Here is a 24,101-nt window from a genome sequence, read left to right as displayed (position 1 = left end):
ATTTTTGATATAAGCCTCTGTTTTTTTTTTTTTTCTCCTTCTTTTCCTGTGGTGTTAGTGTGAAATATTCCCTATTTCCGAAGAATAACCAATATTCAACATGAATGAATTCTGAATCCTTCCCAGTGTCTTGCCGCAGTCGATGAAGATGATACTTCGTCCGCATACCTCAAACGGGAAACATGTAATCAAATTGGGCGAAAATCCTCGGGCTGTCATATCCAAGATCCCTGCAACGCCCAGCAGTTCCGCGGCTTCTAACAGGCCCCCTTCAAGCGGGGTTGTTCCCTCACTATTCCTTGTAGCAGTTGCTATTACATATGAGAACGAGTGGTGAGACTCACCGGGTACTTGTGGCGCAGTTAGTCAGTCAAAAGGTCAGGTCAGTCAGAGGCGAAAAGTCGTCTAAATTAAAGAGGCGCCCCAATCCCTGTCAGAAATCGGATATACAGTACGTCACTAGTTATTATTCGCTGTCTTCTTTAAGGCGAGGCGATAGACTGGAAAAGAGTTCCGATTCCTCACCCACCCCTCCCCTCCTCCATTCCATTCCATTTTCCCCTCGGGTCACGGCTATTAAATTGATTGCGACAGACTACTGCGACGCAACTACGGCGCATACATAATCACTCACCCAGACAAACAGACACACGAATGATAAACTGACATCAGCGTGCAGCAACCCAGCAGTAAAATTTACTTTTGGTTAGGGTCGGGTTGGATTATCGCTATCTTAGCATTAGTAAACCCGGAGCGAAGACATCATGCTGCATATTCAATTCCGTGAGAGGATGAATATGGTTTGATTTGGTTTTGGTGTGGGAGGATTTATTTGTATTTACATACATACCTGTATCCGATTTTTCGTGTACTTGTATTGTACTCTCCTATGTGTCCGGATACTTGTACGGTATTTGGTATTATCATCCCTGATAGGTTCTCAGGATTATCGCCCCATCTGGAATGGAGGCTAGTATCCGTCGCCGGTCTCCATGTTCAGCGAATATCAGAATCTCTGGTTCCGTGGAGAATGGGAATTACTCCGATTCCGCGACTGTGCTTGCATCTGGGTACTTCGTATATGCTCTGGATCATTTCTCGTGACTTCTACTGTGTCCTTATACAGATGTGATGTCCTCTGTACGACAGATTTCTATACCCAAATTAATCTAGTGTAGTCTGCTGGTAGTATGATACAGTAAACAAATGCATGCTATGCCCGAAATAAAACCCTTACCAATCAAATCCCACGTAATTCCAAGCCGAAAAAGCAATCATCGCAAACCAACCTTCCCAATGCCACGAAGAATGAATTATCAAAAGCAATTATGCATCCTATTCCAATTCCAATTCCCCCTTTCCCTTCTTGCCTTCCTTTCTATCTCCCGTGTCCTCTTGTTTTTGTTTTTTTCTTCTTTTGCCTTCGTACCAGGGGCAGCCTGTCCACGCCCATGACTTCGAACAGGGGCCAGCAGGAACAGGGACTACCAACTAATTAACCCTTTTTCGCGATCAAATCCACCGCGCAGTTGATGTCCCGGTTTGACTACTTTCCCCTGCAGCACCGTGTACCGGATGATGTTCTCGCAATCTTCGGGGCGGACTCGCGCGAGCCAGATCCCCTGTGATGCCCCTTCGCTGTCTCTGTCTTCTTCGTCTTCCTCTTGAGCCAGGTCGCAGTCATGTCTGTCATACGTCTTGTAACAGTCGAAGTTCTTTCGTCGGTATACGATAACGTTCGCTGCGTACTTATGACCCCCGACGTGGCTGACAAAGTATATCCCCACGCCGCCGGGTCGTTCGTCGTCGAGTTCGCGGTAGAGGCCTAGCGGGCGGAGATGACGTTCGAATTCCTTGCGCAGAAGCGGGGCAGATTGTCCGCAGCGGACGTCGCGAGTACGCTGTGAGCAGAGAAGAATGACGGCGGCATGGGGGGACGGGCGCGAGCGGAGGGGTGTGAGGGTATTTATGTCGGGGGTTTCTTGCTGTTCTTGCTCCTGTTCTTGGCCTGGTTGTCGTTGTTGGTCGTCGTCTGCTTCTTCGCAGTCGCTACTTGTTTCATTCTTTGACGTCTTTAGTGGCGAAGTCGTGGTGATCGCCGAGCTGACGAAATATTTGATCAGATCCGGTGCCAATGCGGGGGTGACATGGTCGATGATGCTGAAGCTGGGCAGAAGCAGCACATTCGTCGGCTGTTCCCCAGGCTCATGGTAATAATACTCATCCGGCACCGGTATATTCGAAGCCAACAATTTGAGTTTCTACATCGTCAGCATTCTCAACTCCAAACAGTCATTCTGGGACAATGGTTACCCCATTACTCGGCTCAACCCCGCCCCTCTCAATTGCTTCCATCAAACTCCCCTTCTCATCTGCCACGTCTCTCACCCAATCCGTCTTCCCTGTCGCCACGAGCAAATGCGTCGCCCACCCTCCTATATTCCCATACATTTTGTCCTTCATGTCCACGTCAAACTTCGACGGATACCGCACCGTGCAACTCGAACAGTCGTGTAGACATTCCTCGCCGTCGACGGCCGGATCGACCTTCTGAAACAGACGATCGTGCGAAGGGGCGGTGCGAAAGTCCTCTGTCGAGGATACGGGGAGATTGTCGGTAGAGGTTGCGGCGCTGCAGATGGGGGGTGTGGAAGACGGGGTGAAAAGAGAGGCGCCTTTTTTGAACAGCGATTGCATTGTTGCTGTCATCTTGACGTCCAGTGAGAACTACTAATGAGGGTATTGGTGGTGGTGTTGGGGATGGTGAAGAATAGGAGTGACGGTCAAGATCTTATCAATCACTGGTTGTGTAATGCATGCGTTGCCAAGAGCCACACAAACATTCCCCGTTCCGAGTTGTCGGCGCTCGTTCGCTGTGTTGCGCAATCCGATTGGCCCGTGTGCCGGAGAGCCTTCATCCGGGTGGTTCCAGCAAGAAAGGGAAGCTTTCCCCGGCTTGATTTACATCTATTTGTACTCCGTACAAATATTCTGGAAGTTCCGGATTGATCAATTATACATTACTATCAAAAGTATAGGGTATATCCCCCCGATCCGCCAACCGAATCACACTCCCTCCTGAACTCCCCGAAACATTCGACCGAACTCGACGCAGCGACTGCATCGACGGTGTCCGCGGTGCCAACATTCTCCGAGATGAAGGATGCTCATACCAAGCCCGATTAGGAAAAGGGGCAGCAGACATGCGACTTCGCGGCGTAGCATAGTTAGAATAGTAATCCTCGCGCGAGGAGGACCCGTACCCAGACGACGAATGTCGCAGCCGCAGACTGCCATCGTCCTGGGAGTAATCCATCGTATCCGTCTCCCCTTCTTCATCAGAAGGCCCAATAAGCGAACCACTAGAGGTCATGATACTGCCCTCGTCACTCCCACTGCCGTCAAAATAATCCGCCTCCAACTTCATAATCTTCTCCGGCCCAAGCCCCTTCATCCCCCTCAACACCTCTGCGAACACATGCATCAATTCCCGGAATTCACTCTCAAACAGCTCATGCGCCGAGAACCGCGCCCGCTCATACAGTACAACAAACTCCGCCCCAACCTCCGGCGGCCGTATAACCTCCATCACAGTTAACCGCTGTATATACTCCCTCACCCCCATCGACGCCTGTCGCTGTAAAACCTCCACCACCCGCGTATCCGGAACCGCCTGCTCCTGTTCTAGCCCCCCTCCCTGGGGATTATAACTCGTAGCCGTAAACACCGGATCCGGCGGCGCAAGCGAAACAGCCTTCGCCTCGATCAAATGCGGCAGTTCCTGAATAACAGTTCGATAGGGCAGATCAGGCAAATCCCGCGACTCGGGCGACGACCACCCCGGATGCTCGATATTTCCCCATGGCGGCCGGTCACGATTCACAACGAGTCCCTGCTCTTGCTGCGCTTGTACTTGCTGGCTCTGCCTCTGCGTCTGGGTTTGTTCCTCCGCGGCGACGTCCCTGGGTCTAGCCTGGTATGCGATAACTGCGCTCCGTGCTAATCCTTCCATGACGAGTCTCCTCACACTACCCCCGACATCCTCCTTTTCAACTGGTATCCATGCCTTGGGGATCCCCGTTAACACGCTGCGGTTTGTATATATGCGAGTCGCGTAGATGAGCACGGCCAGGAGGAAGGTCACAATGTAGGCGCCGGCGATAAAGAAGATGTTGATTAGGCGTTGCGTGATGTAGCATTGGTAGATTGCGTCGGAGGGGGTGAGCAGGATTAGGCAGAAGAGAACGATGGATAGGAAGGTGAAGGCGGTTAGATGGAGGATGCGGGAGAGTTTGGGTTTCATGATTTCGGTTGGTGTCCCATTTTGCGGTTGCTGAATTTGGGTGTCCTCCAAGCGGGTTTGTTGCTTGCTTCGGTGGTGGTTGAGGAGTGAAAAGAACGGAACCATAAGGGGAAGGGCGATATGGTCTGGAACGTCACGTGATCATGTAAGACACAATTAAACAAAGTAATAGTCCCATGATTGCTATCTAATATGTCTATCTTATTACACGCTAAATTACTCATCTGCAACAGCCTCCTCATCAACAGGCTCTCCCCGAGCGCGACGAACGACCCGCTCAATACCATCCAGACCCTTCTCCAACACATCCATCTTGGGCCCGTAACTCAAACGAACAAAGTGGTGGCAAGGACTATCGAACAGGTCACGACGCTTGGCTGGGTTCAGGTCGAAGAAGATACCAGGGACAACAATGACCTTCTCATATAGCAGCGCATTGAAGAAGTTCAGGCCGTCCGAGATGTTGGCCTCCGCGGGCAGAGGGGGGTCGAGAGAAGTGAGATCGAGCCAGATGTAAAAGGTGGCTTGAGGAACGTCGCGAACGCGGAATCCGATGTCATGCAGACGCTTCAAGACATAGTCGCGCTTCTCACGGAAGTGCTGCTGAAGGGCCTTCATCTCTGCGTGCACGAGCGAGGGTTCCATCATGGGGATGGCGGCCTCCTGGAAGGGAACGTTGGCACCACCATCCAGGTACGAACCAGCGGAGCCCAGAGCATTGACGAATTCCTTAGGACCAACCACCCACGCAATACGCCATCCGGGGAGACGGAAACGCTTGGTAAGACCGTCAATCAGAAGCACGTCTGCATTGAGTTAGCGCTCATTTACAAGCAATTGAAAAAGGGAAGAGACAAACCATCTTGGTCGACGTCCTCCACGTTAGCAGCACCACTGATAGTCGATCCATCGCAGTCAGTAGTGTAGTTGTAACCACCATAGAATTCATCCAGGATCAGCGTAGCGCGATCTCTGCAGATGTCCTGGATCTTGGCCAGCTCTTCATTGGACACAAAATGTCCGGTAGGATTGCGGGGGTTAGACGTGAGAAGCACCGATGTACCACGAGCAATTTCCTCGGCGATTTTGTCGGGGTGAATGTGATAGTGGTCTTCTTCGGCCAAGGGAATAGGAATAGGAGCGATCTACATCCTCAATAGTTAGCAAGCACACCTCAATTCCCAGCTGTCGCGCGCGCTTACGTTCTTGAAAAGCGTCAACATCTCCGAGTATGCCGAGTAATCCGGAATGGGAAACGACAGGTACGAATTGCCCAGGATGGCCGCAATCCGAATCAGCCCCGCCCGTCCACCAGGCACGATACAAACATTCTCCCAAGTGTACTGACTAGGCTTTCCCTGGCGATAATGCTCGTTGTACATGCGGGCCACTGCAGCACGGAGGGGCTTGATACCCGCGGTCGGGCCGTATTCGCGCGAGGCAGACGTGATGGGGATGGAGGTGGGACGAGGGAAACTGCCCTCGATCTCATCGTCGGCTTCAGGAGCGCCCTGGCCTAGGTTGGCCCAGCTAGAAGGGTCCTCGGCATAGCCGTGTTCGGTCGCGCGTTCTGTACACCAGACAACGCCGGTGGAGGCACGGGAGGCATCGAGACCGGCATGGGGACGGTGACCTTCGTGGGCAGCACGGAATTGACGATGAGTTTCAGAGCGGAGTTCTGGCAGTTGGTTAGCGTACAGGTTCAGGAATCGTACTAATATAGCTCGAACAATATCCAGAAGAGGCTCACCATTCAAAGAAAGGTCCTTTCCCGCAGAGAAACGGCGGTTGGAGGGGGACAGAATACTCAGGCGGCGGCCGGAGAAAGACATCTCGATCGATAAGAATGCAGAATTCTTGGCTCAGATGTCAAGTGGAGTAGTACAAAAAAGGTACAGTAGCACGCAGGTGTCCCAAATATCAGGAGAAAATTGGGTATTTCGTGTAGAAGAGAGATAATTATGAGAATGAAGGGAGAAAAAAATAAGTAAAAGAATGACAGCCGTTGGGGAAGCAGCAATGGGTCTATTTATAAAGGTCTCCAACAATCCCCGCTGGTCTCTTGATCTCTCGCACTCTACAGAGTACTACTAAGAACATCCCTATAATTGCTTCACGACTAATCGTCTATGCTGCTATTATTACTGCGCACTGCTACTTCACTACTCAGAGCAGTACTCAGCTGACGATTCTTTAGAAAAGGAGATGCCATAAAATGCCTCACAGCGTCTATCTTTCTCATTCTAGACTCAATCGGATGCTATCCGAGTCGATCCACAGCCACACGGTTTTGCCCTGTATGGTAGTTGTTTCACGATTGCTTCACTCAGTCTTCTAGAATAAATAAGGGGTATCCTTGCTATCGAATACGAGTCGCAGTCTTAGCCTTGCATACTGACTACATCTCATCTGATCTACAAGGAATTGGCATTGTTCATGGATGTAGAAATCGCTCTCATACTCAGCCGCAGAGCCTCACTGAGCAATAGGAACCGCTCTGAAGGAGGTCTGAGAAGCAGGTAAGCCTTGAACTTTGGTCTCAGAGCTTCGCGTCAGGTACCATTTAGCTCAAGTTGAAGTTTGCATTCATCTCATATACTTAGTGTTATAGTAGTAGTATTAGCGATCGCCTATTTCAACTATTCAGTTCTCATCTCAAACATCTCAGCTCTCGGATCGGTACACATCCAGCCTTCCTAAACGCCTTGGTCAATTGCGCTGCGCTGCGGGCTTCATATCGCATGTTGTACTGTCTCGTGAACTTCCTTTTGATAGCTCTCTCCTTGTCCTTGACTTCCACAAACTCGTCGGCTGATTGGTGACGCTCGAGCGCAGCATCAACAGTCACGAAGTAAATACAGAGCACAGACTGTTCTTGAGACGATAATAAACCGTGAACAAGACGATCAAGTAGAATCAGGTGAAGTTAACTCCCTTGACGCACACTCATGCTCTGATGGGCGGGATGGGCTGAGGGTACTGGGTTGTGGACGAAATTGTTCATGCTTTCTATCACTTAGGAGCACCAAGAGTTTTCGCTCAGTTTTAATCTCGTGAATTGTCCCAGCACACCTGAGGTTTCCGTCATCTCCTTGATGGTTCATAGGAAGGGCTTCGGGATGTTGGCTCCTTCTATACCCCAGTCTCGGTCTTTTGGGGCCCGTGGGAAGGCAGGGTAACTTGAGCTGTATCCCGGTCGATTCATTCATTGTGGTATTTCCAGTATATTATGAGTAGCAATAAATTCGGTGTAATGCACCCACTCTGCCATGAACCAATGGATTAATCAAGTACGTTATCCCACTGATGTGACTTGATATATGCTTCGATAAGAATGGGATGTTCCGAATGGTTGACTCTCAGGATACAATGCTCGATACAGAGTATTCCAGATGAATCATGGAGCAATGGTTGCTGGGAAGTGAATGGCTGATAAGTGTATGTGCTAGTCTGCTGGGGGATCCGAGTTGTTTATTTACATACATGCTACAAAAAAGAGCACCCGCTGGCAAATGACTTGGGCGATAGATAGTCTCTTCATTCGTTGGAGTAGCATAATACTTGTAACCACCAGGAATGGATTCTAATACATGGCACCCTGGCATTCACAACACATCGAGTTAGAGTAAGCCTGTCCGGCAATATAATCCCTCAGCCTCGCCTGACGACGCCAGGCCCCATAACAATCCTCTCCCGCGCTCTTAGAATAAATGTTTCTCCCAAATCCCGTACAACCATTGCTACTCTCAATTTTGGCTTATTTCTTTTTCTTTTTTTTTTTTTTGATCCGCCAGTCTAGTCGAACACATAGCAGTGACCACAATTCACACCAGTCTCATAATCATAACTCTTGAAAACGATGTTCATGAAATACCAAAGACTTAGTTCGGGGTAGGCACATACAGATTTCATCTTCGGGGCATCTATGGTATACAGTTTCTATCATCCAATACAGCATGTCCAGGGGCTATCTTCAAGCTGATTGAGAAGCTTCATCCGTTTATCATACTGCTTGAACTTGATGGTATGTTTGCCTTTCTTCGACAGGCACAACCTAGGGAAACGTGGTTCTTCTGTCTGGAATGCTGATCCTAATGCTTAATAAAGACCCTTATCACCCATAGCAAGGAAAGTTCGATTCAGTAAATTAAGGTAAGGATAGATTTGAAAAGGAGTTCCATAGGTATTTTGGACATCAGGGACTCAGATGGCTTAGGTTCAGGTTCATGTTCAAACTCAGGCTTAGGCTCAGCAGGCACCGCCTTGATTGTCTTCCATCGGGGCGTACTTTCTTTCAGTGCATATTAGATGGCTGCTAGTATGGATAAAGATGCTGGTATAATATGGAGAGTGAAAGAACTAACGACTACAGCCCTATCACATGATGCCAAGCCGCGTGCATTGACGTTGGTAGTAGAAAGGGAAATCGAAGGATATTCCCTGATTGAGCGATGCTAGTGACTGCTTATTCTAGGAAAAGGAGAAGTACATAAATGTCTCACCTCCCGATTACCCGGTAGTCAATCCACATCGTAGTTTTCTGCCCTCAATGGTAGTAATTGTTTCACAGACTTTGTTCAGATCTATCTAGGTAGGAATGAAAGTAATAGGGGGTAGAATACCCAATTAAACAAAATCATATCAAAATACGAGACCTCCCAGCCTAGCGCATGCAAAAGGAGGAAAAAAAAAAAAAAAAGACTATGCATCTCATCTCATCTTGATAAGAAAAAAGAAATGGCTCAAACCAAATATCGGTATACATACATCGTCATGCAAGTCATGGTCATGAACATTGAAGGAAATGTAAGAAAAAGAAGAGTTCATCAAAGTCGCCTTTCCAATGTAGAAATGAGAAAAGGCTAAAAAAAGAAAAAGGTATAGATCGGAAATGTATAGTCCTTCGAACAGTCGATCTTTTCTATCATCTAATTATCAATCACTTGACAGTAAAGTTGAATCTCTCCCACCTGACCTTTGGAGAGCATGTCGCGATGCTGCTCCCGCCATTCCTGGAATGCTAATTGTACGGCCTCGTCGCTATCGATCGTGACAAAGTCTCCATCCTCGTCTCGGTACCGTAGCCGGACGGTCTTGTTACCAATCGATCGATTCGTGAACCGGGCCAATTTGGCATCCACCCGATCCGTCAATGAACGGAACATGATGTTACTCGCGATCACCAGTGTCACGTAATTGTCGTCAAAGTTCACCTTCGCCTTCAGTTGGGTTGGCATCAGTGGCGAGCCGGGTTCCTGACTCAGCGGCGAAGTAGGTTGGTCAGAGGCCGGGTTGCCCCGAGACTCAGAATATTGAGGCTCGTGGAAGTGAGTTGCTGGTGAATGGTTTGCGTTTCGAATTGGAAGGTTCTGCCCTGTAGGTGAGTTGGCTTGACTCCGGTTGACTGGTGCCTTCATGTTGGCCATGTGAGCGGGGATCGGCGGCACGGGTACGTTGTCCACCGTCTGCATGGTATGAATGTACCGACGCGGTTCGGGGTGGTTATGAATGTCGGGGCTGCTAGCAGAGCGCATCCTTTGGGATGCCAACCCGTTCGCTGCATGCTGAGTCATGGGTGGTAACGACGGGCGCTGGGTGCCGCGTCCATCGGTGGTCGGGGCATTGAAATATCCATTCATGTGGCTGCCATCCCTAGAGGTAGCACGAGACATCGCCGGCGCCGTATATCGATTGGGTTCCTGTTCGTTCCAGTTGTTCGATGGCTGTCGGTTATACGGGAACCCGGCAGACTGGGAGCTCGACCTTGTCGATGGTGTCTCCGCCACAGGGGAAAAGTAGGAATTCATGTTCCTCTCTCCTGGCGACATGGACATGCTGCTTCCAGACATCTGGGTGTGCACCGAAAGATTTGCTTCGGGGATCGGATATCGTGTAGGTCGACCGGAGCCGCCACTTCCTCCTGTTGCCGATCGTGTCCTGAGACTAGTGCTCGAGGCATTCCGGCTCATTGGGAATTCGGAGAAGAATCCAGCCTCTTTCTCTTCTGCATCGTATTCTTGCTGGTATGGGTTTGGCATTTGGGACACACCCTTCATGTACATGAACTCGGTTTCGGAAGTACCTGTGCTTCGGGCGTTACGTTGTTGAACTAGCCGTTGGTGGTCGATATCCTTGTGCCATTTGTTCAGCATGTCCTCATTTTGGTAGCGGATCGAGAAATTATCAACCACTCCGGGATCACCCTTCCAGAAAATCTGAATGCGATAAGCACCTGTATGGAAAGCCCAGTCAGAAAAGTCCTCCAGGTTTAATTGCTAGTGTACTTGAAATATCATACCTGGCCTCCGCATGCAGACAATATCCGTCACGTTGGCCATATAAATACGTCCTTTCAACTGTAGGCGCGGTTTCCCCCTAATGGTGGAGGCGATTTTTTCTTTTCCTGGAATGAGCTTCTTTTGTTTATTTGGATTGATATCCTTGCAACACAGGAGAATCCGCTCGAAAAGATAAATGTGATACTTCTCATGGTCAGCATTGCGCACAACTTCATTTTAAATATATCTATATATATTGACCAACCTCTCTCTCTGAATCCTTGCCGGTGTCGCCTTTGACGACCGTGAATGTACCGAACCGGAGTAGCTCACCAAATGAGTCTACTTTGAGGGACTTCCAGTCATCGACTCGCTCAGCAAGTTCCATGACGGCAGTGGCAAGGTGCTCTTTGTCGATCGCATCATTGGCGGCATCCAGAACAGTTTGAATATCGTCGATTGCTTGAGTAATATCGTCCCGAAGGTCCGGATTGTCGGTTTGCTTGCGCAGTTCCTGTAAAGTGACGAGTCAACATGGGCCGCTCATCGTTTGAAATGGTGGGTTAAGCAAGAGGACACTCACCGTGAGCATCAGAGGGTATTTGGTTAACCGCTGGAAAGGCTTGACAAAGAAACCGTTCAGCGTTGATGGTTGCGCCACCATCTGTTGCAGGTCCAAGGGACGTGGTGCGTTATGGATCCTGTCCCATTCTTTCACGCAAAGGTCGTCACAGCGCATTTGGTTGGCGATGAACGGCTCGTACTGCTGGAAAGCTTCTTTGTGCTGTTTGAAAAGTTCGCCCCAATTCTGCGCATCGTCAGGCAAGGCGTAGTGTTGTTCCATACGAATCAGAAATCGTTGCGCGAAATCCAAAAGGTTGTTCAAATTCAGGAAAATTTGATGGCTAGAATCACCTGTGAGAGCACCGGTCTCCTCAAGTTCCTTCTTCAACGCCTGCAGATTCTGGAGATGATGGACGTAATCACGCTCGGTTTCCAACAGTTCCTTGAGAATATGTTGCCGCTTGGTGAGCTTCACACCCATTCCTCCTTTCTCCGGCGCGCTGGATACCTCTGATGGTCGCTTCAGTTGTCCCTGCATCTCCAGTATATCCAACACCCGATTGACCATCCTGATCACCTTGATGAAACCGGTGGTGCTGTCGCCATACAGATCGGTGATGAGGAAACATTCCTGTTGTGGGAAGGCCAGCTCTTGCAGAGAGGCCTGAAGGAATTTGAAGGTAGCAGCTTTGGGTCGTTTGGCCTCGGGGACCTTGGCGGGATCGACTTCGAGATACTCTTGGGGGACGGAAGCGTTGTAGATGGTGAGCAGCGGGTAGCCATTTCGGAGGCAATTCCATAGCGAAGCCACGGGGTCTGTGTTTGCTTGCGCCTTGTCATTCGCTTCCATCTCCAGCATATGTTGTTCGAAATTCGGAACCTCTGCCAACCGTTTCTTCAAATTCACACAGCTCTGGTAGATGGATTCACCACCACGGCGGTTGATAATATTGTCTTCGGCGATCGGAGCGCCAGCGGATATAGATTCGACCATCTTGAATTATTCCCCCCCAGATTGGAATCGAATAAGAACCGTAAAATAGGGCACCGACCAGGATTTAATTGCTGTGGGGGGGAGGGGGAAAGTTAGAGAAGGAGGCGGAGGAGGTGGTGGTAGTAATAGTAGTTATTGTATTTTAGACGAAAATCCGCACAGCAGACAGGACGAGAAAGGACGGGAAAAGAGTGGACGGACGTAGGCCCAAGACGTCGAGCATGGATTATTGAATGAAGTTGGCCGATTGATAGGAAGATTGACTGAGAGGCGAGCCGGTGGGCCGACCGATGCGGGATGATATGGCGCAAGCGAGCAGAACCAAAGAATGCGAGAAGTGGAGATTGGAGACTTTAGATGCTTCCAAAGGTCGACTCAGGGCGGACAGTACCTGTTAGAGAATAGACAACAGAGTGTCTTCGAGACGCGCTTTTCGCAAGGACCGAGGCTCGATAGAATCCTGTAGTAAATATGTGTATTAAGATCCAAGGAGTCTTCTTGTTTTATGTTCTCGGACAATGTGTCGCGACTCCCTTCTTTCCTTTCTTCTTTTTTTTTTTTCTTCCTAATTGCTGGTTTTTGAATTAATTCTCCGACCCTTGCTGCCAGAGAAAGAGGGCTGGGGAGGAGGGAGGGAGAGAGAGAAAAAGAGAAGCGCCGTGACTGAGGGAGAGGGAGGATTCGAGGAAAAGGGCGGGTGAGGGTGTGGGGTTGACCGCTGCAGCCAGGCAAGCGTCGAGAAGCTCTCCTAAGGATGAAAAAGAGAGTCAAGGGATATTATCCTGAATGAAAGAAGCTAGAAGATACCACGGAGGAAGATGAGAAGTTGGAGAAAGAAATGAAGATGGACAAAGAGAGAGAGCGAAAAGAGAGGAGTGTTTAGGAGTGAATTAGTCTGATACTGTATGTCTGTATTTTACGTATTACTTGTACATACACATACCTGACAGTGCTCTCCATAGTTGGTGGCTATGGAACATAGATGTGGAAGGCTGTTGGCTTAATGGTAACTGCTCTCCATACTGTCATTAGCCAGTGCCATATCATTTGTCTTCTTCTGGGGGCGTCTACCATGGGATGGAGATGGGGTACGTATCTATGTATGTAATGACAAATACCATACTGTATTTTACAGATGTAGCATTGCCATAAACAGCTCTCCTGAATCTCGCCATCTCTGCCTCTCTGCTGTCTTCGTAGAGATTGATAGACAAAGAGTCAGTTAATGGGCTCCTTTACTCTTGTAGCCGCCCGAAAAAAAACTTCTGGAGGGCTGACAGCCAACCATCCCGCTAACAGCAGACCAGCGTTTCGAGAATAGTCCCAGCGTCAGGAGAAGCGACTCGAAGGTATCCAGAAATTTCTTCGATTATTAGCGAAATATTGTATGGGGCTCCTCAGTGAATCAGGATAGCAGGTACAGAGCATCTGATTGCTTGGTTGGGCATTTATACAGAGCAAAGGGCGCGTCAAGTTATATAGTATCTCAGTCTATATATACGTTGACTGCCTCGGCTGTTGGAGTACTCACTGCTCAAATTAGTACTCTGTAGACAGACTCGAGAAGGGCATTGAAACTACTGTCAATAATGACAATGTATTCTTCCTTCTACTCCTACTCTACTCACAATGTTCGTATAGAGGACTAGTGATATCAATTCGGCTGGTCTGACTGGTCACTTGGCAGCCCAATATAATTTGAATCCTGCAGTTTCGACAATAATAATTTCTCCTCCTCCCTTTCTTCTTTTTTGTTTTATTTTCTTGTTTTCTGTCTTCCTATTTTTGTCAGTATAAAGTATCCTTGTCTCTGTAGCGGTTCCTTGGCTGAGTGACGTCTGACCTGTCATTAGTCACGCTTGCTTGTTCTCATCTTATCAACCACCAACAAGCCTCAACTTGATCATTCGCGTCAGACTCCTCCAACGACCCAACGAGAACATCATTTTTAAAATTCGCCTTCTTAGTCCCTATGTATGGCTGAGGAGACGCAATCACCACCTTCAAAACCCGCCCAGGTCATGGACAAAGAGTCCGCAATCCCTCCTGGAAGCTATCTCTGGCCCTCGTCGCCCGACGGTGCTCCTCCCCAGTTCACCACTCCCTCCACGAGGGCCTTTAAACTCGATGAGGGCTATTCCGACGAGGCAAAAAGCCCATCCTACCAGGAGATAAATCCATTCGCCAACGATGCGATGCCTCCCCCCGACTGGATCCTCGCGCAGAGCGAGCAGGACAGAGCTGGTATGTCTTGTTTGCTTATTCTCTGAGTTGCATGTTGTCTTGGGGTGGGTTGGACTGACACTTTTATTGTCTACCAGAATTCGCCTACAGAGTCTTACGCTCCCTGCGCATCTCCACCATCGCCCAGATAGTCGACCGTCTGGACCCTCTCCTGCACATAGACCCTGTTGTCAAACTTCCGCCCGAAATAACATCCGAGATTTTCTCCTACCTCGACCCTCAAACTCTCTTAATTGCGTCGCTGGCTTCGCGAACGTGGCGAAGCCGGATATTCGATTCTCGTCTTTGGAGAGAGCTATATATCAATGAAGGATGGCGCGTGGACGTCGATGCGATCCGGGACTCAGAACAAGAACAGTCAGGACTGTCGTCGCCCCGGGATCGCAAGTCTCGTATCAGGTATGCAGACTCCGACGTCGGTGAGCCGAAGCTCAAAAAGCGAGTTCCCCCATCATGGCTGGATTCGCGCGCAGAGTCGTCGACGATCGTAGAGGCTGACAATGATGGGGACCATCTCATGAGCGACGATGCATCGCTGGTCCAAAACGACGAGCGCATAACTATACCGCGTCCGTTAACCCCATACTCGCCCTTCAAATCGTCCATTTGGGTTCAATTACCCAATGGTACCGTTAAGATCAACTGGCCGCATCTTTACAAGCAGCGCAGGAGACTGGAGGAAAACTGGAATATGGCCCGCTACAAGAACTTCCAGCTTCCTCATCCATCGCACCCAGAAGAGTCTCACTTGGAATGTGTTTATGCCATTCAGTTTGTCGGGAAATGGTTGGTAAGTGGGAGTCGGGATCGGACAATTCGCGTCTGGGACCTGGAATCCAAACGGTTACGCTACCCTCCCCTTGTCGGCCACGAAAAATCAGTTCTCTGTCTCCAATTCGACCCTAGCCCGTCTGAAGACGTCATAATATCGGGCAGCAGCGACATGCATATCTTCATCTGGCGATTTTCGACTGGCGAAATGATCAACCAGATTCCGGCGGCCCACTTTGATTCTGTCCTGAACCTCCGCTTCGACGAGCGTTACCTGGTCACTTGTTCCAAGGATAAACTCATCAAAATATGGAACCGTCGTGAACTCACAGCAGCCGATAAGAACTATCCTAGATTTCACAAGGGACCCGGGGTTACGTATCCGGAATACATTGTGGACACCAGCGAGTATACACCGGAAACTCTCGAGACAGATATCGCAAATGGTCGCATTCAAACTCTACCGCCTTATTCTCTTCTCATGACACTGGACGGGCACCAGGCTGCTGTAAATGCAATCCAGATGCATGGTGATGAGATTGTATCGGCCTCTGGGGATCGCTTGATTAAGATCTGGGATCTCAAGAGCGGGGCTTGTAAAAAGACACTCCTTGGCCATGAAAAAGGCATCGCTTGCGTTCAGATCGACAGTCGGCGTATTATCAGTGGGAGTAACGATGACACGGTCCGGATTTATGACCATGTCTCGGGCGCAGAAGTTGCCTGTTTGCACGGGCATCACAACCTAGTTAGAACTGTCCAGGCCGGCTTCGGCGACCCTCCGGGGGCTGACGAGACGCTGAGGCTGGAAGCCTTGGCAGTTGACAACGAATTCCGGGATGCACAGCGCTCTGGTGCAGCCGTTGATCTTGGTCCACGTGCATTTAGGCGTGCTGGATATCACCAGAATGTTGCTGGTTCCAGAAGACCCCAGGATATCAAAGCCATAGGTGCCAAGATTCCACCTGGAGGTGGTGGGAGCAAATGGGGCAGGATCGTCTCAGGCTCGTATGACGAGACAGTTATCATTTGGAAAAAAAATCGTGAGGGCAACTGGGTTGTTAGCCAAAGGCTTCGCCAAGCGGATGCTGCCGCCAGGGCTTCCCAGACACATCAGAGTTACGGTGCTCGGAGTGTGGTTTCTCGACCAGCTATTCATCATCAACCAACACAAGTAGTCCAGGTCCCCCGTCCACAACCCCTAGTTGCCCATTTTAATGGCCAACAAGCACCCCGGATGCCGCAGAACCAGGTAAATTCACAGCCTCAAGACAACCAACCTGCGAACGACCAGCCAGGAACCCCGGGCAACCAAACGCCTCCCCAACCGGGCCCGGCCACGGTTGTGGTTAACGGGCATCAGTCTGCAGCCCACAGAGTCAACGCAATTCCACCCGCAGCTCACCAAGCCCACCAAGTCCGCCTGACCCGACCAGTCAATATGCAGCCAACGTCCAGAGTCTTCAAGTTGCAGTTTGATTCCCGGAAGATCATCTGCGCCAGCCAAGACCCAAGGATCGTCGGATGGGACTTTGCATGCGACGATGAAGAGCTCAATGAGGCCAGTCAGTTTTTTACTAGTTTATGATCGTGTATACTCATTCTTATTCAATTCTTGGGGAGGACATTTTGGTGTCGGTGTCGGTGTTGGTGTCGGTTTTTGGTCCATCGTTTATTAGCGCAGAGCCATGTCTTAGAGCTGGCTACTCACTACTTTTACTACTATATTCTTATCACTTTCCGCACCTTTTCCTATGAGTGGTAGTTATGCATGCTGTATGGATTAACTGCCTGTCTGTTTATACCGCATTTCCCTATTTGCTAGTTTATTTCTCTACCTGTATTAATGTCTATACTTGCTCGCCTGTTGCTCGTCTAAGACAAGTGAATATATACTTCAGCTCTTCTCCCGTTGCTCTCAACTAAACTCGCCATCCGTTCCGTCTTCACGACCTTATATCCTTTTAGTGTGAGGCTGTTAGTTGAGAGTCGACCCAAACGTATTCTACTGGCACGACAACGTCACGGTCCTCCATGTATGACCGAATGTACCCCGATAACTAAGGCGTCATCTAGCACGTTAATACTCACGAAGGAACCTAAGCACGACAGATCAGGAACAACAGCGACGGAAGGACGATTGATGAAGGAAGTCTGTAACCCCAATCCACGAAACGAAAAAAATGAAGTAAAACGAAGACGGTTCCACCTCTACCAGCACACAAACCTGTCTGAAGCATCCACCGCTGGTAATCATCTGTAGAATGCCGCATCCGAAAGTCACTAGATCGAGTCGTTCGGTGTTGACCCGTCAGACCCATTGAGTGAACGTTAGGAGCACGAGACCGTTAAGTCTGCGTGAGTATTTGCCTTCCAATGCCCACAAAGAACCAAACGCGTGTATAGAAAGCTTATACAGGCTGGAAGAGACATTGAAAAGGTAATTGAGCCTGCGAATCGATCAAAAGGAACCATTATGTTTAGAGAAAAGTTCCCGAAAACGAGTCAACGGACATTGAACCCTGCCCTGAACCCGCTGGCAACTCTCTGCACATAGTCTGCAATTCAGGATTACAAATCGACGAAGTCTTGTTTCGTCAGACTCGTAGGAATAATTGACCGTCGTCGTTCATTCATTGATAAAGCGGGAACTCGGTTGGTCCTATATTGTCCCCGGAAGTCTTCAAAAAATGGAATTGTCGATTCCATTTAAACCGTTTGGGACTGTCTGCGTTCAAGAGCCAGAAAAATCTAGCTGTAGACGCTATAAAACGCACTAGAGGCCAAACTCTATGAAAGCCTGTAAAGTAGGAAAATGGGCTGCATCCAATCCAAGTGCGAAAACCACGGATGAAACCAAGCCCAGCATGAAGTGCCTAGGATGCTGTCCAAAAAATACATAAACCTGACGTCAAAAGCTTCAGCTAACTAGATTACATGGTCCTCTGAGAGGTGTGTCTAAGACGAGATGCAATAAATGCATCCACTGCAGAATCCTGCGCCCATGATGCCTAGAGCGCTTTTAAGGTGGTTAGCCGCGGTACAAGTAAAATGTGCATATATTATACCGTTCTCAATAAGTTTAACTCAGGCACTAAAATATTCATTGTAAACAACATATGGGCGCACATATTTCATTATTCCCTAGTTTATTGCGGCTGTTCCACTGGGACAAAAATCATACAGACGATGCGACTACTATGGCCATAGCCTTTTATGACGAGTTCGGCGTATCTATGTCTCTTTAGGGCAAGCATGAATTGAAATTACCCTGCCACTCATCGTCAATAATTTCTTAGTTTGTTGGCCTCTTAAGGTCCGGAGTGGATTACAATCAAGGGACTTGTTGTGATGGTATTTGGGCCCTGGATACTGAAAAACCATACTATCTTTTGAGTGACTTGTATTTTATGGAGGTACTTAGGTACAGAGACGATAAACCGATCAATTAGGCTATGTGACAAGGAACAAATTAATTAGACACAGCTATAAATACACCCAGTGAATGAGCTAGTCAGAATATTGCTTTCCGGGTATCATAAAGCAGCCCCCCTTGCCCGATAACCAACCCATTTGACTAACAAGACAAGGTAGAAGCTAAATTCATGGATATGCTGCTCGAGGATTGAGTTGCAACGTCCATAAACAGAAAGACGGCCAACGAGGCACTTAGGCCTGGTTCTTGCAGGCGGCATTTTCAGCAGCACACTGAGACATGTTGGCGTCGGGAGCACCACGACACTCATCGTAGGCGGTCGAGCAGCAGCTGGCATGGTCGGCGACACAGCTGGACATGTTGGCATCGGGGGCGGTACGGCAAGAGTTGTACTTGGTCTGGCAAGTATCGTCGCGGCGCTGCAGAGAGCCAGTGCAGGCGGCGTGCTCAGCAGCACACTGAGACATGTTGGCACCGGGGGCGGTACGGCAAGAGTTGTACTTGGTCTCACAAGCATCGTCGCGGCGCTGCAGAGAGCCAGTGCAGGCAGCGTTCTCAGCAGCACACTGAGACATGTTGGCATCGGGGGCACCACGGCACTCGTCGTAGGCAGTCGAGCAGCAGGCGGCATTTTCAGAGGCACATTGGGCCATGTTGGCATCGGGGGCGGTGCGGCAGGCGTTATCCTTGGCCTGGCAGTTGGAGGTAGCCAGAGCACCGGTGGCCAGAGCCAGGGCAAAGAGAATGTTGTTGACGCGGACCATTATGACAGGATGTTGGTGTTGGTGTGAGTTGAAAGGTTGGATAAAAAGGATGGGTTGAGTGTCGGATATCCTCTCTACCCAAGGAAGTTATGCCCTCTTTATAGTCCCTCGAATCAATATATCCAAGAGGAACAATCCAGCGGTCAACGGCATTGCAGCTAGTATGAGGGTGATCATCTGAAACATGTCCCTCTTTGGAAAGAATGCTGTAGATCTCCAGGCACAGGTATAGTCCAGAATACCCGGGCTATTGAGTTTTAGGACGGGAGCCAATTTCATGAGACATGACCAGTGGAAAGTGGATTCTTATCTTATAGGGGGTATGGAGATAGAACTCTTCCATGGAGGAAATACAAAAAGGGTTTCGGCCTTTGCGAAAGTGTGACCTTGCAGAATATCAAATGGCCTGTACGGCCTGTACTCCGTATGATATTGCGCACAACTCTTGCTTTCTCTTACTGGGACTATTCCCAGAAATGCCAGATATCGGAGGAAGACTCGAATGTTAACAGATCGCCAAAAACCACCGAGTACATGACTCGCAAAGCTTCTAGAATTCTTATTATTTTTCCATGTACCCCACATTCCGAAATAAAGACGCGTTATAAGCGGAGATTGTGAAACATGTCTGACCTATCCCTATGCCTTATCCAAATTCTAACTATATATGTACTAGTGCTATTGCTTTAGGGACTAGGGCAACCTTGATGGGCTATTCAACGTGCAAGAAGTCCCTCAATCCGATGGAACACCGACAGCTAGTTACCTTGCCACGTTGACAATGACGTTTGTCTTTTTTGGTGGTGAATAGTAGTTGGTTGGATTCTATTCTCTTGTTTCTTGTTTTCTTTAGATACTGCGGCGAGCTCGATACCTCGAGCTTGTTCAGTACTAGCCATGAATAGAATATATTCTCGTTCAAAGCCCTATATGAATAAGGAATGATATCAACACCGAACCATATAATAATAGTATGCTTCAAGCTATGCAGACTCCAAAACCAAAGTTATAAAACAAGAAGGTACATCGCAATCAAAAGGAGAAGAGAAACCTGGAAAGAAATGTTCTAGGACGGATAAGACGAAACAAGAACGTGCTATCCAAAACAAAGGTGCAGCCTAAGCAAGCATAGGATCGGCCACTAAAGGACTCCTAATCGGTCTCGGACATCGTTCCCTGAAGACTGGATTCCAACCAGCGAACGTATTCGGAGGAGGTCTCGTTGATGGATCTGGAGCAGCAGAGCGCCGGTATTGTGGCTGCTCTTGGTCATCAGCCCAGCTTCGCGCAGTCATGAACGTTTCGCCAGAAGTCCGCGAAGTCCTCGAGATTCTTGAATCGTCACCAATGGTAGCCCCGTCGTCGTTGTTATCCTCGTCGTCAGCAGCAGCAGGTGCCAAGCAGCAGCAGGGGAGATAGTGAGAAAGCAGTTCGTAGCGCGTCCAGAAGCTCATTGTTCCTTGCGTATCGCGAGTGGTGCTTGCGGTCAGGATGCTCATGGGTCGAGTAGCTTGCGCCGGTAATTGCTGCTGATAGAGCATGCCCCTAGGAGGGCTGTTGGCTCTGCCAGCCCTCGAAAGACCTATTTCACCATCGACTGCTGGCACCGTAGCACCAGTTCGTGGCTGGGACATGCAGCTATAGTATGAGGTGTTTGCAGGCGAAGCAAGAAACGGGGCTGATGGATGAGATCTCTGCGAGGATGGTCCTAGTGCCGATAATGCTGGTGGATGTGCATGGCGCGACCTCAATAAATGATTCGAATGTACCCTACGAGGCACAGCTGGCGTAGAATAACGGCTCTTGGTGACATCATGATGTCCCCTTAATGGTTGAATCCCAGCATTGAACCTATCATCCAGATTGGGCACATCCAGTTCAGGGACGGGATAAACCGCCCGATGGAATGGATGGTCGTCCAATTGCCTGTGTAGATTCACACCATGCCCGCTCGCTCGATATGGGAAACGTCCCTGAACAGCTGTCCCATCCTCAGCCCTTGCAAGGGTGTATGTCTGGCGTCTGCTCGGTTGTGGATCGACAGGCGAAGTAATCCGGAAAAGCCTCCGCAATGTATGTGCGTACTCAGTTGTACGTCTGCTGGGTGTCCTTTCTGGGGGCGGACTGGGAGCGTAAGACCGGACAGAGAATTGTCTCGAATAGTTTATAGCTTCCGGGGAGCCAAAGGAAGGAATTCCAGGAGGTGTAGGCGACCTATCAGGAGGTGGATATCGAGGAAGAAATGGTCTCACAGGCGAGAAGAGATTCGCTGCCCACCTTGGCGTTCTCGACCTGTTATCTGCATCACTGAGGCTGGCGGCCCTACGGTGTCCCAGACGGCGTAGGTTGTTTGCTTTTGCTTTCGCGTCCTTGAATAGCTCTGCTATAGGGTCGATGGTCTTCGTCTTTGTGGGATACCAATTGTCAGGCAGAGTATGGGATCGCCGCCAGCGCGACCTCGTCCTCCTGGGCCCTATGGGGTGTTCGACAACGGTGGGTTTCGGAGAGGTAGAGAGGAACATGGCTATATTTCCGCCCAGGTCGCTGCTTTGGAACGGGCAGTGGTGTTGGCTGGAGGCATACTGTCGGCCGTTGTTGTCTTCCGTCCCGGAGGAACTAGCCTTGAGAGCGTTATATATGGAGCCATATTCACTTTGGGCAGATTCTGAAGATCCTGAATGAGGATTACTATCTCGAAATCTTCCGAAATGGGCGCGACTTGAGCTTTCTGCAGTGATATCCTGCTCCATTAGGAGACGATTCTGTTCTCAATTGGGAAGGAGCTGGCGGGCACTAGAAAGTAGGACGAAAGGATAGATTAGCTGGACCGTTAAATAAAGAAGGATAGGAAGTCCAAAAAGAACAATAAATTGCTTTAGGAAGAAAGCATAGCGCTGGACGGTTATGATGAAAAGCTTAAAGGGGATTGTCTAGTCGTGAGGTTGTCGGCGGCCATGGCACTTTCCCAATATGCGTTATGTCCAAAAAAGGCAGGAAGTAAGAAGGAACAAGATATTTTGATACATCCGACACTTTCGAAAATGCATACATATCTGTACAATCACGTGAAAACACCCGGCATTTCATGCTCGTCGCCTTTGGGGATGGAGGTTGTTTAGCCTGAACAGACTCGAACCGACTTCAAATGCTCAAATGAGCATAGCTCAATATGACCAAGGAGGGTTCCTCACTGGTATAGCCTGTATGTAGCCTGTATCGGATTCAGTTCAAACCAACAAGATTCACATTTAGGGCTTTGTAGAATTGAAATCATACCATCATTTTATCAGATTACCGAAGTAGATCCAGATGAAATATCTCAGTATTACATGAATTTCCGTATGCTCACTTCAATTACTGCTAAACAAGCCATTCTGGTTCTGCGAAGGGAGGGCCACCGAATGGATTGCTAGAAATGAGACAAAGCTCCGGTTGATTTGCCAGCTCTTTCGCGCTTTCTATCATCGAAGTGACGCAAAACTTTCCCGCTAACTTCTCATCACTATGCACCGCTAGGGTATCACCGCATAGTCTAGCATCAGCCCATTTGAGAAGACAGTTCATAGTCGCGATGTACTTGGACTCAGAGTCGGACTCGCTGAAAACATGGAACTTGGTGAATTGGATATTGAGCTCGCCATTTTGGAAGTATGCCTGAATAGCATGGACGTGTGTTTGCATAGAAAATGATATGTCAAGAACCTGTACAAACAACATTTATTGTTGGCGTTCGTCAAGAGAACACCAGGAGACGAGGTAGGCCACGCACCGGAAAGATCATATAGAATTCCGAACCAGGCACGCCTTCCCGATATATTACATGCGTCTGAGCTCTCATGCCACCAACATCCAGCTGAGCGGAATTCCGATTTCAGACACTGTCGTCTAATCGCCTTTTGTCTCGTTTGTGTTCGACATCATGATCAAGCGGTGGGACTTTACATTTTTCGAAGGCCTTCGGCATACTCAATATCTGCTATCTCCCTGCCGTGGTAAATAGCTCTGGTAAAGACTGCCCTGTGTCCCACGGAACTAAACAGAACAACAGGTTTTAGCCAGACACCTGCATTGGGAAGGAAAGGACTGGCATACATGAGACACTCGTAGGAAAATTCGCACTTGTTGCTCAACGTACGCGCATATAAAACGTACGTATACACAAGATCATCAAATGGTCCCTCAGGCCTTTGCATCTGAGTGCGGTGATACCAAGTGAAATCATCAAATCCGAATCCACTCTCTGCAGCATTATAGTCCTTGCGTGGTGTAGGTTGAAAAAAGAAAGCATCTAATTCCGACATTTCCCAAAAAAGCAGATCAAAGCTAGAGCTCCTTCATCGGTGAGGTATTGTAGGTATTGTTTATTCTTGAAGATGCTGGCACAGCTTTCTGACGGCGGTAGGTATTACGAGGTAATCCGTGATCTCAGACTGCTGACTCGGCCGAATGCTCATCTTCTTTTTCATGAGGATTGGTTGGCACGAGAGATGCAAAAACAGCGAAGATGTCAAACCACTGGAGATTGAACTGGTGAGAGTAATCCGCTCGTAGACATTTGAAGATTTCTCTGGAAGGATAGTCTCCAGTGTCCATTTGCTAGCGCCTCTTTCAGAATATGTGTCAAAGAGTGAGATGCGAGGCTAGAATCTTCTAACTAACAAACAAAAGTTCATGGGTTTCCAGCTTGGACACGCGAGTATCCGAACAATCAATGATGGGCGTCTTCGAGTGAGGGAAATCGGCGTTG

General features: G+C 49.0%; 6 protein-coding genes across 6 annotated transcripts; 1 reads left to right on the top strand and 5 right to left on the bottom strand.

The window, feature by feature from the left end:
• Window positions 1–1,484: 1,484 nt before the first annotated feature.
• On the bottom strand, window positions 1,485–4,377 carry EURHEDRAFT_533085 (sucrase/ferredoxin-like domain-containing protein; the record flags this gene model as incomplete). Its single annotated transcript, XM_040787237.1, has 4 exons — window positions 3,423–4,377; window positions 3,025–3,395; window positions 2,314–2,591; window positions 1,485–2,261 (listed from the first exon to the last, which is right to left on the bottom strand). The coding sequence occupies exons 1-4, from the start codon at window positions 4,301–4,303 to the stop codon at window positions 1,485–1,487; spliced, it is 2,307 nt and encodes a 768-aa protein (XP_040635879.1). The 5' UTR covers window positions 4,304–4,377.
• Window positions 4,378–4,408: 31 nt separating this feature from the next.
• EURHEDRAFT_415609 (pyridoxal phosphate-dependent aminotransferase) lies at window positions 4,409–6,486 on the bottom strand. Its single transcript, XM_040782740.1, has 4 exons — window positions 6,054–6,486; window positions 5,506–5,981; window positions 5,163–5,448; window positions 4,409–5,109 (listed from the first exon to the last, which is right to left on the bottom strand). The coding sequence occupies exons 1-4, from the start codon at window positions 6,133–6,135 to the stop codon at window positions 4,520–4,522; spliced, it is 1,434 nt and encodes a 477-aa protein (XP_040635878.1). The 5' UTR covers window positions 6,136–6,486; the 3' UTR covers window positions 4,409–4,519.
• Window positions 6,487–9,231: 2,745 nt separating this feature from the next.
• On the bottom strand, window positions 9,232–12,139 carry EURHEDRAFT_462976 (Rho family guanine nucleotide exchange factor CDC24; the record flags this gene model as incomplete). The annotated part of the gene is made up of 4 exons (XM_040784845.1): window positions 9,232–10,535; window positions 10,602–10,785; window positions 10,847–11,095; window positions 11,165–12,139. 4 exons carry the CDS (start codon window positions 12,137–12,139, stop codon window positions 9,232–9,234), a joined length of 2,712 nt encoding a protein of 903 aa, XP_040635877.1.
• Window positions 12,140–14,160: 2,021 nt separating this feature from the next.
• Window positions 14,161–16,742, top strand: EURHEDRAFT_463163 (F-box and WD domain protein; the record flags this gene model as incomplete). Its single annotated transcript, XM_040784854.1, has 2 exons — window positions 14,161–14,383; window positions 14,461–16,742. The coding sequence occupies 2 exons, from the start codon at window positions 14,161–14,163 to the stop codon at window positions 16,740–16,742; spliced, it is 2,505 nt and encodes an 834-aa protein (XP_040635876.1).
• A 1,798-nt stretch (window positions 16,743–18,540) lies between these two features.
• On the bottom strand, window positions 18,541–19,413 carry EURHEDRAFT_415606 (uncharacterized protein). The gene has a single exon (XM_040782739.1). The coding sequence runs from the start codon at window positions 19,352–19,354 to the stop codon at window positions 18,824–18,826; it is 531 nt and encodes a 176-aa protein (XP_040635875.1). The 5' UTR covers window positions 19,355–19,413; the 3' UTR covers window positions 18,541–18,823.
• A 1,054-nt stretch (window positions 19,414–20,467) lies between these two features.
• EURHEDRAFT_544058 (uncharacterized protein) lies at window positions 20,468–22,207 on the bottom strand. The gene has a single exon (XM_040787424.1). It carries the CDS (start codon window positions 22,102–22,104, stop codon window positions 20,473–20,475), a length of 1,632 nt encoding a protein of 543 aa, XP_040635874.1. The 5' UTR covers window positions 22,105–22,207; the 3' UTR covers window positions 20,468–20,472.
• Window positions 22,208–24,101: the final 1,894 nt, after the last annotated feature.

This window comes from Aspergillus ruber (genome assembly GCF_000600275.1).
Source record: "Aspergillus ruber CBS 135680 unplaced genomic scaffold scaffold00028, whole genome shotgun sequence".
NCBI classification, from domain to species: domain Eukaryota; kingdom Fungi; phylum Ascomycota; class Eurotiomycetes; order Eurotiales; family Aspergillaceae; genus Aspergillus; species Aspergillus ruber.
The sequence above is the reverse complement of the archived record's forward strand: the minus strand, read 5'-3'. Positions and strand labels throughout refer to the sequence as shown.

Excerpts from the sequence above, each read along its gene's own strand:
- EURHEDRAFT_544058 (XM_040787424.1), bottom strand. The coding sequence starts at position 22,104 with ATGGAGCAGGATATCACTGCAGAAAGCTCAAGTCGCGCCCATTTCGGA.
- EURHEDRAFT_415606 (XM_040782739.1), bottom strand. The coding sequence starts at position 19,354 with ATGGTCCGCGTCAACAACATTCTCTTTGCCCTGGCTCTGGCCACCGGT.
- EURHEDRAFT_415609 (XM_040782740.1), bottom strand. The coding sequence starts at position 6,135 with ATGTCTTTCTCCGGCCGCCGCCTGAGTATTCTGTCCCCCTCCAACCGC. Across the intron at positions 5,982-6,053 it reads AAAGGACCTTTCTTTGAATG|AACTCCGCTCTGAAACTCAT; the intron begins GTGAGCCTCTTC and ends ACCAACTGCCAG. Across the intron at positions 5,449-5,505 it reads TGTTGACGCTTTTCAAGAAC|ATCGCTCCTATTCCTATTCC; the intron begins GTAAGCGCGCGC and ends TTGAGGATGTAG.